General features: G+C 43.9%; 1 protein-coding gene across 1 annotated transcript in view; it reads right to left on the bottom strand.

Moving 5' to 3' along the window:
* LOC132388816 (NACHT, LRR and PYD domains-containing protein 3-like) overlaps positions 1–19,969 on the bottom strand; it is a 71,443-nt gene that overhangs the window by 6,740 nt on the left and 44,734 nt on the right. The window contains 2 exon segments of the mRNA XM_059961238.1: positions 18,128–18,295; positions 18,437–18,607. Coding sequence (XP_059817221.1) covers positions 18,128–18,295; positions 18,437–18,607 — 339 coding nt within the window.

Here is a 19,969-nt window from a genome sequence, read left to right as displayed (position 1 = left end):
CACACAGACACACACACACACACACTCACACACACACACACACACACACACACACACACACACACACACACACACACACACACACACAATTCAGAGTGGTGACACTCCTTCTATATCTCCCGGTCTGAGGCCGTGAGCCAATGCGGGTTCATTTTATACTTGTTTGTCTATGATTAAATATTGGAGTGTGGGGTTCATTCTGCACATGTCCATCTACGATAAAGTGTAAAAATGTAGCTTAATTGCTCTAAATTCCATGAAAAGCTAAAGACGAACTTAAAGTTGTCGGGGGTGGGGGGAGGAGAGGGAGAGTGGTTGCTCAGCCAATCATGGATACTATCAGAGCTAAAGTCAAGGGAGAACATATTTGCGGGTTTAGTTACTGAGCTATTTAGTGAAACTCAAGTATACGAAGGACCCAATCAAATAGATCAGATTGTACTACTACTACCCGGTGTTGGGAAATATGAATTTCTATGTGTGAGTAGTTGAGCAACTGTGGCCACAAATCCATCAGAATCAGGATAACTAGACGTATGATAACTCTGGGAGAGTCTTACATTGGAATAGGGCAAATTGTGATGGCACAAGGCAGGATTTTTTTTTAAAGTCATTAATTGGGAAAAATGATTTTTCTGGCAAGTCTACATCAGAAATGCGGAGAGTGGTTAAAGATCATTGTACAGAATACAGAGAGAAGGATGGACAGACATTGAAATATAAATGATCCTCGGATGTACAGGGAGGTGGTGATTTCAGCCAAGAAGAACAAAAAAAGAAAGAAATGTCAAGCTTCGTAAATTAGGATCAAATGAGCACAAGGATTATAAAGAAGCCACAAAGAACTAACGAAGGGATATATGAATGTTAAAATAGACTACGGAAATCTCATGATATTGTATACATACATCAAGAGCAAGGGAATAACTAGAAATTCGGACTAAGGAAGAATAAAAAACAGGATCATTTGCTTGGATATGGATAATATGAAGGAGGTACTCACTGTTCCGTGATTCAGTAGTTCAAATTTTAATGTTTATTGAAAAATTTTAAACGAACCTTTTTTATAATTTTCTGTTTTTTTTTCTCTATTGCTGTTCTTGAATACTGATTCACACATGTTATCTTCTGTTCATGTGGCACATCACACATCACACGTTCACTAGCCAGTGCACGCTTAATAATCTCTGGCATTGCCCCAGCTCTCTTCCTTGTTGTTTTGCACAAGAGCCCGGGATACATCTCGTCGGGGCCCGAGAATTTACCCACAATCAACTATCTAAGATCAGTCATATCTTCTCCGGTAAATTTTATATGCTCAAACTAAGAAACTGAGGGAATGCTACCAAACATGCACGTTTCTGAAACGGGTTCATGAGATGGGGACTGAAGTATTCTTTCCACTGGTAAGTAAGCTTTGGACCGAAGACATATCATCAAGATTCAGGGGAAATGATTTCCGGTGGCGATGATGAGAATCTGCCTCTCCCAGGTAGTAGTGAATCTGCGGATTATTTTTTTAAGGAAATTGCAGGAAAGCTTGATGAAAGAAAGGCAAACGATGATTTCTACATGAACATTATTAAGTCAATTGATTATCACATATGGTAGGTTGATAAAAATTCATTTTTTTCTTCATCCCGCCAAGACATTGTCTTAACTGGATAAGCCGCAGACTGGCAGTAGAAGTCGCCTCTCCGACTGGAGACCTGAGACTACTGCTGTGATGTGGGAATGGATAATGGGGCTGCTGTTCTTTGGCATCCGTATCAATGCTTTGGAAGACAATGCGGTAAATTCGATTACTGTATTTACGGATGACACCAAGAATGAGAGTATGGTGGACAGGAAGAAAGGTTATCAAAGTCTGCAATGGGATCTGGACCAGTTGTAAACATGCAGGTGGAATTTAATGCAAAAATGTGTGTGGTGTTTGGATAGAAAAACATGGATAAAACTTGCAGCGTGCACCGCAGGGAATTAAAAAGTGTGGAGGAACAGAGGGATTTGGGAACACGATGTATAATGCCAATGGAGGAAGAGGAGGATTGCTTTTGCTACATAAGATTTGGTCAATCAAATTATTTAGTGAGGGGCTTGGGGAGTTTGTTTTGCTTTGACATTTAATGAGACATTCGTGAGGTCTAATTTAAAGTATGGTGACCATTTATAGTCACCTATCTATAGGAAATATATCAGGAAGATTGAAAGAGTGTAGACCAAATTTACAAGGATAATACGAGGACTTGAGAACCTGCTTTATTGGGCAGAGTTTAACGTGTTGTGAATATTCCCTAGATCACAGGAGAACAAGAGGAGATTTGATTCAAGTACTCAAATTTATGAATGTTGTACGTAGGGAAAATGTAACCCGGGATTTCCATTGAGGATGGGTGAGTCTAGAACCAGAGTCTGAGAGAGAAAGGTGAAATGTTAGAAAGGAACATGAGGGGTTTATTCTTTAATCGGAGGGTGGCGAGATTGTGGAACAAGCTGCCACAGAAAGTGGTGAAGGCGGGTATCATTCCAACATTTCAGAGAGTGTTGGATCGGCTCCAGTTGATAGGAATTGACAGATTAATAGGTCGGGGGTTCTAGGTAAGATAAAGTGCATGGTTATATGCAGTAGTGTTTTATGACCCTACAACTCTTGAGGCATTTGCACAAATATTTCAATGAGCAAGGAATTAATTAGTATAGGTAGATCTGATAGTGGGCGCACACATATAATGGACCGATGGGCCTGTTTCCATGCTGTACAGTGTTTGATCCCATCCATTAATCAATCTTTCAGAAATCTCTCCAGTATTATCCACAATGCCTCACCACTTTCCATGTATCATGATATTTCATTATTTTACCCTCGATCAATAGAAATTCATGACAATGTTTTTGAATATTTCAGGTCAGTTCGGTTGAAGTTCTCTGTTGCAGATTCTCAAGGCAGAGTCTGAGCCCATCGTGTGATTGCTGATCATCGAAAATCTGTCTCTTCCAATTCAGCATTTGGTCTGTTGCCAGCTATTTTGATGATTCAAGTGTTCAAGAAAATGGTCCTTAAATACCTGTCTGCATAATCCGCTCAGGCTCTGTTTTCCAGATTTTTACTTTGAGAAGAATTAATTCCTCCGATCCCCACTAAACCTCACTCTCCTCTTCTTATGCCCGGCCACAAAAAACAGTTATCCCATTGGATGCCTTCATTCTGTCGAAGAGTTTGTGCACCTTCAGTGACCTCTGTGCCATTACGTCACTGTTCGAATTCCTGGGAGTATTGCAGAAGACACAGGTTAGATACGACAGTTAAAATTGGGGGCATATAAATTGCAAAAACAGTATATAGTGGGAAGGGATATGATTGGCTTTTAATATTAAAAAACAACAGAATCAAATTTCAAATGTTCAAAGTACATTTATTTTCAAAGTATATTTTCTATATGCAACATTGAAATCCTTCTCCATACAGGCAGCCAGGAAACAAAGAACCGATTGAAGATACATTCTCATGCGCTCTCTCCCTCTCTCTGTCTCTCTCTCCTCGCCCGCCTCTCCCTTACTCCCCCGCTTCCTCGCCGCTCTTCCTCCCCCCACTCTCTCTCTCTCTCTCTCTCTCTCTCTCTCTCTCTCTCTCTCTCTCTCTCTCTCTCTCTCTCTCTCTCTCTCTCTCTCTCTCTCTCTCTCTCTCTCTCTCTCTCTCTCTCTCTCTCTCTCTCTCTCTCTCTCTCTCTCTGTCTCTCTCTCTCTCTTTCCCTCTCTCTCCCATTGCAGTGGCCGCTTATGGTTACGGGATTAGAACAACGAAGATAATCAGAGTGATCCGGAGATCGTGAGCAGGAGGAGGTCTCATGGTTTTTCTTTTTTCCCTGTCCGGCAGCTTCATACACTTGCGGATAATATTTTTTGTGAATTTCATATATTTTCAGCTCTCGGGAACAGGATTTGATTTCAATATTTCGGAACGGATATTTCACTTCTTCGGCTATTTGCTGAGGAAATTTAGCTGCTGCACAAATACCCTTATTTACGTGGTGACTCAGTCGAAATTCAGGATATTTCCGTTCATTAATAAAGCCCCGACTTGAGCCTAAACCAAAGGCGGCAGCAGCATCTCCTTTCCAGGCTGCAGCTCCTCCTATTCGTCAACTGATCCCCCAGTTGTCATACTCAGTACTCGGACGTATTGTCCCAATTGGCGGATTTTCAAACAATGGCGTTTGGCAGGCCAACTTAATTGTGCATTCCCACCAGCAGCTGAGATGAACTGTGGTGCACAGAACTGTGGAGTAAATCGCTGACCACTTGTTCGTTTTTTTTTCCTGTCAAGTAGAGCTAATTAACCCCAAAGAGAGCCCTATATATTTTAATTAAAGAAACATTGTATGAATTAATTTAATTCACTCCCATAATTCAGTAATTTAAAAACATGTCAACTATAAACCAGCAAAGTGTTAATGAAGCCAAAATTTGAATTAAGTCAACCGTATGTTATTCAATTGTTTCATATCGACAAAACGTAAGCAACCCAAATTGATGATAACAAACAGTACGTTAGACGGAAAAGAGCATGGTATAGCCAATTGGAAGCTCCGTCCGCTGGATATAGCGGGATCTCCAGTGTACATCAATTTTGGTTCTACTTCCCATTCCCAAAACGACATGTCAGTCCACACCTCCTCCATTGCGGCGATATGGTCACACTCTGGTTTCAGGAAACACAACTGAAATCCCATCTGAGTAGCCTCCAGCTTGGTGACGTGAACATCGATTTCTCAAACGTCTCGTGAAGTCCACTCTCCCCTTCACCATCTCCCATTTCCAATAGCTTCTTTATCTTATCTCCTTACCTTCACATCACCACGTCTGGTAGCTGCTCCGCCGCCGCCCTGCCGTTCTTCAATTCCCTTAGACAATAAGGCATGGGGGGATAACTAGGCTATTCTGTCCATCGAGCCTGCTTCACCATTCCATTATGTCTGTCCCTGGATTCGACTCAACCGCATACACCTGTCAATAGGGCCTATCCCGTCCCCTTTCTCTGTTACTGGGCTTCGGCCCTCTCCCCCCTTTCCTGATGAAGGGTCTCGGCCGGAAACGTTGGCTGCTCTTTTCTCAGGGATGCTGCCTGACCTGCTGAGTTCTTCCAGCGTTGTGTGCGTCAACTTTGAACCTTGAAGTTGAGGGCAGCTATTTGGTGAACTGTTTGATACGACAGTTGCTTTTGGATAAAGTAGTGTGCATGTGGGGTTGTCTATGTCCACGTGGTGTACTTTGATTCTGGGTTGCTCGAATTTGGTGATGTGCTCAGATTTGGTGTTGCACAAGGAATTGGCGACGTTAGCAGGTTTAGGGTTTGTTGTCGAATAGCCGATTGCACACGGATTTGCAGTTACCCAGACATGGGTCCCCCGGTTTGGCGTTGCAGTCGATGTTTAGGCTGCTTGCGGATTTTTAATGTCGAAACACCCATTTTCAGATTTTTTTGCAATGATTGTGCTTTGGGTTAAACTATAATGCATGTGGCGTTGGCAGTGTGTTTGTGGTGCGCACTGATTTACGGATTGCATAGTTTCAGGGCATTGTCAGGCAAATAAAGGTGCACACCGATTTGGGAAAACGGAAAAGATTTGTGGTGTCACTGGATTTGCACTTGTGACGTATGTTAAGATTTCATTCGCAGATACGTTCATAAATAATGCACATTGAAATTTCATCGGTTCTCTTGTGGTTTTATAATGAAAACAGCTATTTTGTGAACTGTGTTAAATGATTATTCCATTGGGGTACGCCACTGCCCATGTAGGGGTATCAGCGTGCTTGGGGTGCGCACTTACTTGGGATATGCGCAACCCCTTTGATTTGGGGATGCGCACGAATTGGTAGATGACCACAGATTGCGGTGTCTCGGCGTATTTAGGGATGCACACGAATTTGGGTGTGTATGCGCATTTGGGACTGTGGCTCTGTCACGCTTACACACATGTACGGTACCCGCACATTCGGATGAATGACGAATCTCGATATTGTTTCATTGAGACAGCTATTTTATGAACTCTCTGTAATGATTCTTGTTCAACGATAATCTCATGTGCATGGCGGTGTGTCGAGGGCACGTGGTATCAGCCGGCTTGAGGTGGACGTATTTGTGGTTGCTTGAGGATTTGGGGGACCACAGGTATTTGGGCTTCCGCTGGATTTAAGTGTGCACGCAGCTGTTGGGGTTGATTCCGGTTTGAGGAAAACACAGATTTGGGGGTGAACATGGATTTGGTCCACACGGGTTTGGGATGCTCATAGAGGTAAGGATACGTCTGCAAATACGGGTGCATCGTACTTAGTGGATGCGAAAAGTGTTAGGGATCTGTATGCCAAATGTATGCACGCGGACCTGGGGTGTGCAGAGATTTTGGTGTATGTTTTTGAATAGTTTGTTGGATTCGGAATGGGAGTGGACAGAGATTCGGGTGCGTCGGCGGGTTTAGGAGTGCACACAGATTACAGGCGATCTGCGGTGTGATGAATCTCAAGGCACTTTGAATTTTGAACTTTGTCCTTGATATTGCTCAGAGTAGCTATTATAAGAATGTTTCTTGCTCTGGGATAATCTAATGTGCACTGGCGGTGACAGTGGATATGAGCATGTACTCAGATTTACCTCTGCTGGAGAAGTTGGGAGTGCACACAGATTTGGGGATGTCAGTGTATTATGTGGTGCATACTGATTTCTGGGTTGCATGTTTGCTGGGTGCTGCAAATGGATTTGGGTCTGCGCACATGGGCTGAGGGTACGTGCGGATTTGGGGAGGTGCGCACATTTAGGTGTGTGTTGAAAATGGCTGCGAATGGAAAGGTTTACGTCGATTGATTTAGAAATGTGACAAACTCAAGGATGTTTTTTTTTATATAGATACCCTGATGATAAACCAACTTTAAACGTTGAACGCCATTCATGCTCTATTTTTAAGGAGGAAAAAAAAAACATTTTTTAAAGTGTTTGAAGGGAATCTTTAAGTGGGATAATCAATTGTCCATGCGCAGCTGTCAGAGATTTTGGTGATGCGTATGCATTTTGATTTGCACTTGAACAGTGCGCGCCGATTTGGGGATTTAGGAGTGTGTCCGCGCACATAAGTGCACAAGGATTAATGGATGCCGGTGGATTTTGGGTTTGACTATTCTCAAATTTGTATTATTTAGAGATACTCAAGGTTGTTCCTGCAGTATCTTTAAGGTGGAGACATTTACATTCTGAACCGTTTCAAATGATATTTTTGCTGGGATGATCAAATGTGCATACAGGTGTTTCTGTAGATGTGGTCACGGATTTGAGGTGTTCACGGATATAGGGATGTCCGCAGATTTTGGGGTGTGTCTGCGAATATTTGAATGCACACGGATTTGCAAGGTGTCAGTGCATTTGGAGCTGTGACGAAACTCAAGATTGTTTCATTTATAGATACATGTATAAATGCATCTACAAACTGAACTTTGGCCTTTCTATTTCTGTAAGATGAAGGCAGCTATTCTGTGATCTGTTTGAAAAGATGTTTTTTTTTCCACTGGGATAACGAATGTGTATATGGGGGTGTCAGCGCGATTGTCGGTTGGAAACATAGAAACATAAACATAGAAATCCTACAGCACAATACAGGGTCTTCGGCTCATAAAGCAGCGCCGATCATATCTTTAACATAGACATAACCTAAGGTTACTTATAGCCCTCTTTTTTTCTGATCTCCATGTACCTGTCCACGACTTGTTAAAAGACGGTATCGTATCCGCCTCCACTACCATCGCCAGCAGCCCAATCCACGCACTCACTAATCTCTGCGTAAAAAAAAAAAACCCTGTTCCTACTTCCAAGCACCTTAAAACTAGCCCCTCTCGTACTAACTATTTCAGCCGTGGGGAACAACTAGCCTCCGACTTTCACAAGATCAATGTCTCTCATCATCCTATACACCTCTATCAAATCACATCTCATCCTCCGTCGCTTCAAGGACAAAAAGGTCGAGTTCACTCATCCTATTCTCATTAGGCATGCTCCCCAATCCAGGCAACATCCTTGTAAGTTTCCTCTGCACCATTTCTATGGTTTCCACGTCTTTCCTGTAGTAAGGCGACCAGAATTGAGCACAGTACTCCAAGTGGAGTCTGACCTGGGTCCTATATATCTGCAACATTACCTCTCGGCATTAAGCTCGTAAACTCAACCCTGCGATTGATGAAGGCCAATGTGACCGTATGCCTTCATAATCACAGAGTCAATCTGCGCATCAGCTTTTAGTGTCCTACGAACGCGGACCCTTAAAATCATTCTGATCTTCCACACTGCCAAGACTCATACCGTTAGCACTATATTCTGCCGTAATATTTGGCCTACCAAAATGAACCATCTCACACTCTTTTGTGATGGCACTTGCCAATCCATTTTAACATCCTATCTATGTCCGCTGTGACATCTGACTGCCCTCCACACTATCCAAAATACCTCCACCCTTTACGTCATCAGCTAATTTAGCAACCCATCCCCTCTCATCTTCATCCAGGTCATTTAAAAACTCACAAAGTGTGGGGGTCCCAGAACTTACCCCTGTGGCAGACCACTGGTGACCGACCTCTATGCAGAATATGACCCATCTGCAACTCAGTTTTTGCCTTCTGTGGGCAAGCCAGATCGAAAGCCCCATGGATTCCATGCCTCCTTACTTTCTCAATCTGCGTTTGGTGGAGTCCCTCGTCAAATGCACGGCCACTGTTGCTTCCCCCAGATACGTACAAGGATATACTGTGCATAGGGAAGTTAAATTAATAGGCAGAGGGTGTTGGTCTGGCAATTTGCATAAGAAATATTAAATCATTAGATAGTGATGGCATAGGTACAGGAAGTGTAGAGAACCCTATGGGTTGATTTAACAAAGGACTCGGGTAAAGCCGCAGTGGCAGTTGTCATCAGGCATCAAAACAACAGCTGGGGTGTGGAGGACCAATTATAGTGGAAGACCAAAGTGATGATAATCACGTTTAACATGAAACTGGATTGGGGAAACCAGGCCAGTACTGGACCTCAAGACAGAGAACATGCGGAGAAGCATGCTCAGGTTTGAAGGGGTACAGTAGCAATCTGATAGATCGTTTTAGATTTTTTTATGATCTCATCGATGGTGACTGAGGGGAGTGGCTTGTTGAGGAAAAGAGTCAGTCAGAGCTGAGCATGTTTGAGAATGTACAGGCTACAGTTCATAAGCTTGAAGCAAGTAAGTTCAGACCACTAATTTTTTTGAAAGATAGTCAGTATAAACACTAACTTCTGTCCTTCATGTGCTCCTTACCCCTCACAGCCCACCTTCTCTCTACTCCTTGTCTTCCCCTCAACTCTCACGCCCAGTATTGGTCGTAGGTAAAGATTGAAAGATGAAATGTTTTTGGGGAACCTGAGGAGTAATGTTTTTGCGCAGATTTTGGTGAGAGTGGAACGGGATGCTGCTGGAAGTGGTGGATGCAGGCTTGGTTTCTATTCTAAAGAGAAATTTGGATCCGTACATGGATGTAAGATGTATGAGGGCTGTGGTGCAGATAGATGAAACCAGTCAGTTTAAAAAATATATATTTCTCTTTTGTTGTGCTTTGCAATTCCAGTTATATCCTGATTTAAAAATTTCAGAGTCAATGCTCTGAAGAAGATACTCAATTAGTCACAAACAGTAAAAGGTTCGTGCATAATCTAAGACCCCTCAAACTACACAAACTATAAAACTAAATACTCTATAAACAGAGAATTAGTTAAGAGTGCACAAGGGACTGTGCATATTGGCAGCAGATGTCCCCAAAGTTTCTTCAGCGATGTTCAGTGTGAGCCCAAGTGCCTGGGGATTGAAGGAGGGGGCAGAGCCTCCCACACTGTCTATCATACCCCTGAGATACCTGAAATCCGACATCGGCGCTGTGGAACAACAGGTAACCATCGAGAAGAAGCTGCTGCATCATTCATGTGGGCCAATCAATGACCCGCACGGTAGAAGCGACTTTCAATCAACAACGAAACTAACGCCACCCCCCCCCCCCACCCCTTACATGACAGAGCTGCAGTGGTTCGGCAGTTGTGTAATGAGCCTGGTCTCAAAGTCAAGCATACCAGTTGCCGCCTTATCCACCCTTTCAATCTGTAGCTACTTTCAGAAAGCGATGAAATTGGACCCTGAGATCCCTCGATTCATCAAAACTTGATAAGTGGAAGACTTATTTTGGGTCTTGCCCTGAACAGTGTAAACTTCTAATTTGGCTGGGTTAAACTGCATCTGTCATTTCTTTGCCCACATGTGTAACAGGTCTACAGGATATCCCTCTGTATTCTTTGCAAGTCAGCTATGCTATCACACCAGCGATCTTTGAATGATCTGCATATTTACTGATGCACCTATGTACATCTTCATCCAGGTCATTTATACAGATCACAAACTGCACAGATCCCAGTACGGATCCCATTGGAAACCCAACAATCACAGACCTCCAGTTAGAATCAATCCTTCAACCACTTCCTAGTAAACTTGTTCTGAATACAATTCCCATGCATCTTAAATCTGGATAAAATTCCCCTGCGGGAGTTTACCGAACACCTGACTAAAACACATGCCATCAACATTTATAAGTCATCCTTCATTACAACTCGTCAGCTCATCAAAAACTCTATCGTTAGTGAGTCTGGATTTGCCCTGAACAAAGCAATGCTGACTCTCCCTAATTAAGCCATGCTTCTTACAAATAAAGATAAATCTGCAAGAATTTTCAGCATTAACTTTCTTACCACTGATCTGAGACTCACTGGTCTATAGTTTTCAGGTTTAACCCTGGTTTACTTCTTGAATAATGGATCAAAATTAACTATTCACTAGTCTTCTAGGACCTTGTCTGTAGTGAGGCCGGACACAAAGACATTGGCAAAGACACCAGCAAACTCTTCACTTGTCATTTTCCATAAGCTGGATTATATCACATCAGGCACTAGGGAATTGTCCAGCTTAATGCTATTTACGAGACCTAACACTACTTTCTTCTTTACTTCCAAATGCTTTGACATGGTGATACTCTTGGCACTAATCTCCCCAATCTCTACCTCCTTCTGATTGGTAAGTACTGATGAAAGTTTTTCATTATGGACTTCAACAACATTCTTCCCATACAAACAAATATTTGCACTTTATCCTTTAGAGGTCCCACCATCTCCCTAGTTGTCCTCCTCCTCCTAATGCATGTGTAGAATCCTTGGGATTGCCTGTAATCCTACTTGCCTAGGACATTCCATGGCCCATCCTTGATTTCGTAATTCCCTCCAGAGTTCTTGCTTCTTTTCAATTCTCCTGGGCTCTGTGTGATTCTGGCTTCTGAAGTTTCATATGTTTTTCCTTTTTCATCTTGACTTCCCTCGACATCCTTAGTTGTCTGGGTTTATGATCATTGTCATTCCTTCACACTGTAAGATAGATGTCCTGTACTCAGTGCAGTTAGACTACAAACACCCTCCAAATTTTGGTTGTGGACTTGCCCCAAAACAGTTTATTAAGTCTTCCTAGTTCCTGCCGATTGTTCTCGTAATTTACTCTTTTCAGTTTATTACACTCTCGCAAGGTCCATGCATATCCTTAAAGAGAGATAGATACTTCATTGATGCTGAAGGAAATTCCAGTGCCGCAGTAGCATTACAAGTTCACAGATATACAAATATTAGAAGAGAAGTAAGAAAGAATAAAACTTTTAAAATAAAATGTCCAAGTTTACAATTCAAACCTAACAAGATTTCCAAGTTTGTACCATCCAAGTAAGAGGTGATGGAAGTATTGTACGGGGTGTCGGCAATAGCAGGGTCTGGTAAGCAGAATTCTGGTTAACAGAGGATAATAACAGTTTACCAGGAGTGAGTTATCACTTTCCTGGCTACGGGTTGACTAATTTCAGTGACCTCATATAGCACTCTGGAGCAGCGCAGTTGTCTTAGTCTATTACTGAAAACGGTCCTCTTTTCAGACAAGGTGGCTTGCAGGGGGCAGGAAACATTGTTCAGAATAGCCACAATTTGAGGGTCCTTTGTTCGTCCACATCCTCCAGTGAGTCCAGTTTAACTCCTATAATGGAGCCAGATATTCTCATCAGCTTATTGAGCCTGTTGGGATCACTGTGTTGACGTCATTGCCCCTGCACACCCCTACATAGAAGATAGTTCTGGTTACAACGCACTGGTAGATCATGTGAAGGAGAAGTCTGCATACTCCAAAGGACCTCTGAGTCGTTAGGAATTAGAGGCAAATCTGTCCCTCCTTGAACGCAGCCTCTGTGTTGGTGCTCCACTCACATCTTTCGACCCCCAGGCACTTGTAGGTCCTCACCACATCACATCCTCACCATCAGTAGTAATAGGGAGCAATGCAGGCTTGGTCTTCCTAAAGTTAATCACCATCTCCTTTGTCTGACTGATGCGGATTTGCAGATGGTTCCGCTTGCACCATTTGAGGAAGTCCTCCACCATGGCCCTGTATCCATCGTCCCATACTCGCGTTATACACCCAACTAATGCTCTGAGCCCACAGAAAATTTCTGCAGATGGCCTGACTTCCTGTTGTATCTAAAGTCTGAGGTATATGGCATAAACAAGAAGGGATCTGTAGCTATGTTAAACCTTAAAGTGTTGTGTTCGCTGTTCCCGAACTGTTCTTTCAGTGAAGTGTTTATCACCTGGCCGGGCTCATTACCCAACACCAGACCCTCTACAGCCCTGTCATGTGAGGGCCGAGTTTACAGCTTTCTTATAGATGTTTCTGCCGTGGCGGTCATCGATTGGCCCACATGAACGATGCAACGGCCGCTTCCCATTGGTTGCCTGGTGTGCCAGGGCGCTGGTGTCAGATTTCCGGTATCTCAGGGACAGAAGAACAGCAGGTGTGGGAGGTTCAGTCCTTTGTGATCCTCAGTGTTCACACTGAGGTTGTGCTCATCACTGAAGAAACATTGGGACAATCTGTGCAGTTATCGAGGAGCCCATATACATTTCTAACGAAGTATCTGATTATGGAATATAGTTTTGTAGCTTGTGTAACGTGTTCGGTGGTGCGGGGGGTACATAGATGTTTGATAGAACCATTTACTGTTTGTAATTAAATAATTAACGTGCTTATTCGTAATCAGTGTCTTCTGTCACAGTTACCAGACCTGTCAATTTGCTTCCTCGAAACCAGCTCCCGGTCCTGTTAGACTAATCACATACTGATTTAAGAAACTCTTCTGGATGCACCTGGCAAAAGGTGACCTTTCTAAATCAGTTGCACTAAGAAAAACGTAATAGTAGGTAAGTCTAAATCCCCCATGACAGCAACCCAATTGTTTTTGCATCTTTCTTAATCTGCCTGGATATATGTTTCTCAGTGTTCAACAAATTCGATTCAATAAAACTTTGCAGCACAATGCAGTCGCTTCAGCCCAGAACGTGCGAACCTTCGACACTCCTCCAAGATCGAAATAGATGCTCCCTCTAACATAGTCCTCCACTTGTCGATCATACAACTGCCTATCTAAGACTACAATGTCCCTAATAGTTCTGCCCCTCCATCACCCGTGGCAGGTCATTCCACGCACTCTTCCTCTGACATCCCCTCTAATCTTCTCCAGTCACTTTAAAATTACGCCCCATCATGTCAGCCGTTTCCACCCTGGAGAAAAGTCTCTCGCTATCCACTTGTTCTCCTTTGCTTTTCATCTTGTACACCTCTATTAAGCCAGTTCTCGTTCTCCACTCTAAAGCGAAAAGCCCTTGCGTGCTCAACCTGTCCTCATAAGATCTGCTCTGTATAACAGGCAGCGTCCTGGTAAACTTCTGCAACCTCTCAAATGCTGCCACAAAACTCCTACGACGAGGCGCTCAGAAATAAACACTGCACTCCAAGTGTGGTCCAAGCAGGAATTTTAGATTTACAACATTATCTCGTGGCTATGGAACACAAGACCCTTACGAATGAAGGTCGACATAATGCCTTTCAAGGTCGGCATATGCCTTTTTAACCACCCTACCTTTTGAAGAAACATTGAGGGATCTATGGATTTGGACCCTGTTGTGCCTCTGTTCCTCTGCATTGCGGATAATCCGACCACTAGCACTGCATTCTGCTACAAAATTAGTCCTTTTAGAGTGAAGCTCTTCACGACTTTCGAGTTTGAAGTCCATCCACTTCTGAGATCAGTTCTGCATCCTGATGCTGTATTCTATGATAATATTCTGCACTATCCACAACTTCAACAACCTCCATATTATCTACAAGCTTACAAACTCCTCCCTTCTACTTCCTCATCTATAGCATTCATATACTAACGTCCATTTATACCAGATCAACTTCTCTAACTTTATCAATATGCTCGACCAGACTCGTGAGACTTGACCTGCCCCTCATAAATCCTAACTGACTTTACCCAATCAGATTCAGCTTCGCCAAGTTCTCGTAAATCCTGTCTCTAATTTGCCCACCGCTGAAGTAAGACTCACTGGACTATAATTTTCACAGTTTCCTTACTCACTTCCTTGAACAGAGGGATAATACTTTCCACGCTCTAATCTGGCACAAATTCTGCGGTCAGTGATCACACAAAGATCATTGCCAAAGGTGCAGAAATCTCTTCACCCACTTCCTGCAGTAACCTGTGGTTATCCGGACCACTCAAGAGAACGTGTCGATTCAATTTTTTTCAGAAGTCCCAGGCAACCTTTCTCTTATTCTTGACATGTTCTAGCAGATCTGCCCACTTAACACTGTCTTCATAAACAGGAAGACCTCCTGACTGGTGAATATTGCATGAGTAGCTTCATTAAGACCCTACCCGACTTCCCCTGACTCCAGGTACATGTTCCATCTTCTATCCCTATCAGCCCTGCCCTCACTCTGGTCATACTCTTTTTCACATACTTGCAGCATGCCTTGGGGTTTTTCTCACAGACATTCTGAAGACCGTTCTATCTCTCCTAATTCATTTCTTCAGCTCCTTCCTGTCTACCTTGTAATTTTCTACAGCCCTTTCAGACCCTTACTTCATAAACCTCAAGTCAGCTTCTTTCCTCCTCTTGGCCAGATGTTGCACATCTTTTGTCAACCATGGCTGCTTCACACCACAAACCTTTCTCTGCCTGAATGGAGAAACCTGTTCAGAACCCCATGCAAGTGCTGCCTGAAATGCGTCCATATTTCCCTTTTGCATTCCCCGGAGAATATCCCTTCCCGATTCCATGCTCCAAGACTTATAGCATCTTTATTCCACTTACCTCAATTAATAACTTTGGAGACTGACTTGTGGCTCTGGCGAGAGAAAGGGACAGTGGGATTAGTTTGGGACTGACGCCGGGCTTTGAGGTGTGAGCGGGACAGGGGTCCAGTTGGGGACTGACCCGGTTCTATTAGAAATAAACAGGTCAGTACGTGTCGTTTGGGAACTATTCCAGTGTTGAGTGAAGGGCCAATCAGCTGGCACATGCCTTACGTCACCCTTTCAACTTCACTGCTCTCTTCCCCCTCCCTGCTCGCTCTCTCGATCCACCGCACGTTTTCACCTCCACCCGTGTTCGAGTATACAAAAGTCTATTCTTTTCCAGAGATTTAAGGAGCAAAACAGAGGAGAGAGTGGATGTAAAGCAAGCGAGGTAGTAATTGGGGAAAGAAAGAAATGGGGATGATCTCAATAATTTTGTTGCACCAGTTTGCACTCCAAATGGCACCAGCAGTACGCCAGTAATTGAAGAGTGTCAGTAACTAATGAGATGGTACTTGGGTAGCTGAAAGGTCTGATGGTAGAAAACTAAATGAAAAAAAATTGGTAAAGAGATTGAGAAGGCATTGATGCTGTTTTTTTAAGATTCACTCGAAATTGAAATTATTGCCGAGGAGAGGAAAATTGCAGATGTAAGTCCCCTCCTTAAAGAATTTGGCGAGGGTAAACTGGGAAATTATAAGCCAATTAGTCCAACTTCATGGTTAGGAATGTGTTGAAGGATGAGATTTAGGGACACATGATAAATTCGGCCGAAGTGTGATTTGTCCCTTTGATGGAAAATCATGCGATATTTGAGGAAATAACAGCAAAAGATTTAGTGGATATTGGGTATTTGGATTTTCAGAAGGATTTTGACAAGGCACTGCACATAAGGCCGCTTAATAAGATAAGTACTCATGGTATTGCAAGACAGATTGAGAGCGGGTAAACCATTTCACTCTGGTGGCTCCATACCAGAAAGAATGTCCAGGCTCTGTAGAGGATGCTGCAGACGTTAACCAGGATGCTGCCTGGATTAGAGCGCATGCGCGATAATGGGGGTTGAGACAAACCGGGGCTATTTTCTCTGGAGCAGATGAGGCTGAGAGTAGATCTGATTACGTTTCTAAGTTTATAAGTGGCATAGAGATATTAGACAGACAGTAAGTTCAGAATCAGAGTCAGTTTTATTATCACCGGTTTGTGGCGTGAAATTTGTGAACTGAGCAACAGCAGTTCAATGCATTACATAATCTAGCAGAGAGAAAAAAATATCAGAATATCTTTAGAAATGGACGCTGCCTTTCTGTGACTCCGCTTCCTAAAGATGTCCTGCGTAATTTTTTGGCCAGTGTCCAAGATGCAGCTGACTATATTTACAACCTTCTGCAGATTCTGTCGTTCATGTGCAGTATCCCCTCCATACCAGACAGTGATGCAGCCTGTAAGAATGCTCTCCACGGTACGTAGAAGTTTTTGAGTGTATTTTTGACATGCCAAATCGCGTCAAACCGCTAATAACGTATAGCTGTTGTCTTGCTTTCTTTATGACTACATCAATATGTTGGGAACTGTTTAGTTCCTCTGATATCTTGACATCCAGGAACTAGAAGCTGCTAACTCTCCCCATTTCTGATCCCTCTGTGAGGATTGGTATGTGTTCCTTCGTCTTACCCTTTCTGAAGCCCACTCTCTTGCCTTACTGATGTTGAGTGCCAGGTAATTGCTACCACACCACTCCACTAGTTGACATATCTCACTCCTGCACCACCCCCCCCCCCGTCACCAACTGCGATTCTACCAACAATGGCTGTATCGTCAGCAGATTTCTCGATGGTGTTTGAGCTCTGCCTGGCCACACAGTCATGTGTATACAGAGAGTAGAGCAGTGGGATGAGCAGACACCCCTGAGGTGCGCCGGTGTTGATTGTCAGCGAAGAGGATATGTTATCACCAGTCCGCATGGTCTGAGATCTTCCGGTTTCGGAAGTCTAGGATCCAATTACCGAAGGAGGTACAGAGGCCCAGGTGCTGCAACTTCTCAATCAGGATTGTGGGAATGGTGGTATTAAATGCTGAGCTATTATCGATGAACAGCGTCCTTTTCCTCAGTGTTGAGATGTCAAGCAACAGGGGCCATGGATTTAAGATCAGATGGGGATAATTCTAAAGGACATGTGAGGTGCAGTTTCTGTTTAAATTTAAAAGTGCGGGCATTAGTCTATTTAACATCATTATATCAACAACACTGCGGAATGTACGTCCTCAGCAAAGTGAGCAAAAGGATTCACTGCCCGGATAAATCCCATCACGGGATTGGTGCCCCATTAGCACTGCCACTGGGCTCTTACAGTCTGCGTAATAACCCAGGGCATCACTTGGGGGAGCCCTCCGAACTGGACATCCTTAGCAGGCAATTCCGCTTGTCTGGAGGTGGAACTACGTCCTCTATAACGGACTCTGACGTCACAGAGCGTGCTTCTGGAGACGGTGTCCGTTAGAAACTTTGGGAATTAAAACTGACGCGCGGCCGTTAAAGCCGCGGTGGAGGGGTTCGGCGGAAAGTCTGTCAAAATGTGGGCGGGGGTGTTCACATATTCAGATGGTCACAGTATCATATTCAGTCCGGATTTGAGTTCCTGCAGAGACTTCAGTTCCTCTTCCCCGGACCTGCTGATCTGATTGTCCCACAGCCTGAAACAGATGACCGTATGAAGAGATGAAAGAATGAACAGTGTCAGTAACAGGGGACTGGGGTTAATGTTTCAACAACATTCACGGACAAATATAATTCGAAATCCTGCGGATCCGCTGATATTTTATCACATTGAATTTTAAGACAATCACTCACCAGATCTGCTCCAGACTCGGGAGGGCCATTATGAGGCGACGAAGAACGGGGGCAGATTGGTCTGTGAGCGAGTTTGATCCTAAATCCAGCTCCGTAAGAGACTGATTTTCACTGAGAGCGGAGCCGAGGTAATCGACACCAGAATCAGTGAGACCGACCTTATACAACCTGGAAATGAATGAGAGTGAGGTCGAAGGACACAAAGAAACAGGCGATGCTACGAATCTTTAATATTTTGCAATAAGACAATTACTGATCACATTAATGTTCAGTGACTGTAAAGACAATCTCCAACAGCCTGATTCTTACCACAGTTTCTCTATTTTACACTCTGTGTTCCTCAGAGCCTCAGACATCAGTTTTACTCCTGAATCTCCTAGTGCATTTTCATTCAGGTTCAGCACCGTCAGTGATCTGTTTGTACTGAGAGCGGAGGCAAGATGCTCGGCGCCAGAGTCTGTGATTCCGACATTGCTCAGCCTGGAAATGAAATAGTGAGTGAGGGTAAAGGCCACACAGAGTCAGGAGATGGTAAACATTCCCGGTGTATACCAATGACACAATCAATGATCACATTAAAGTGCAGTGTCAGACACCCAGTGACTGTAAACACAATCTCCCACAGTCTGACACTTACCATAGTGTCCGTATTTTACACTCCCGATTCTTCAGAGCCGCAGACACCAGTTTCAGTCCTGAATCTCCCAGTTTATTCATCCCAAGTCTAAACACAAACAGACAAGTTGATGAGCAGATTAATTCAGACAGTGGGTCTGAGGGAATTCCTCTACTCCGGGTATTTCATGAAACATTAAACACTTCAGTAAATCACTGATGGAAAGTCCGTCACTGTCAATGTCCCTCACGGCCCAGCTCGGAATGTCACTAATTCCGCCTCATTCCCCGGTGGTTAGAAAAAAAAACTGTTCTTGACTCGAGAGGGTAGGAAGGCGGAGAACTGAAGGACAGGAAAACTGTTTCACCAAGAGGAGGAGTTGTGAATGAGAACATGTCCATTGGAAATGGTGGAGGAAAAGCGACATGCAGTGTTATCTCATAGGAGGAAGGGAGATAGGGATGAGATATCTCCACAGAACGAAGAGGATGAGGAAGAGAAATACCACAGCTGGAAAGGAAATGGGGAAGAGATATCCACATAGGATGAAATGGGGAGAGGAGAGAGATTCCACAGGAGGAAGGGAGAGGGATAAGAGAGATACCTCGGGAGAGAGATGGAGAAGAGAGATACCACAGGCGGAAGGGCGATGTGGTAGATATATCCACATAGGATGAACGGGGTAGTAAAGAGAGATTCCACAGGAGGGAGAGGGATAAGAGAGAAACCACAGGAGAGGGATGGAGAAGAGAGATACAGCAGGAGGAAGGGGGAGCGAAGAAAGATACCACAGGAGGGAGGTAGATGGAGAAGAGACATCTCACAGAAGGAGGATAAATAGAGGAGAGAGATCGCACAGGAGGAAGGGAGTAGAGAAGAGTGATCCCACATGGGGAAGGGAAATGGATTGGAGAAGTACCACAGGAGGAAGGGGAATAGAGAAAGAAGGTCCCACAGAAGAAACAAAAGTATGAAGATGATGGACCCCTGAGGAGGAAGAGGGAAGGTGAAGCGAGGTCTCATAGTAGGAAGGCAGCTGGGGAAGCGAGATTCAGCAAGAGGAGGTGATGCTAACTGAGATCACACGTGGAGGTTTGGTCTGAACTGAACCCCACAATCAGAACAAGAGATATCCACACGAGTGCAGGGTAACTGACAGAGCAAAGTCACACCGTTAGGGTGATCGTGATAGTCACGCACGGTGAGGGGGGGGGAGAGTAACCTCA

The sequence above is a fragment of the Hypanus sabinus genome, unplaced genomic scaffold (genome assembly GCF_030144855.1).
Source record: "Hypanus sabinus isolate sHypSab1 unplaced genomic scaffold, sHypSab1.hap1 scaffold_417, whole genome shotgun sequence".
Lineage (NCBI taxonomy): Eukaryota > Metazoa > Chordata > Chondrichthyes > Myliobatiformes > Dasyatidae > Hypanus > Hypanus sabinus.
This window is presented reverse-complemented; position numbering and strand designations above follow the sequence as displayed.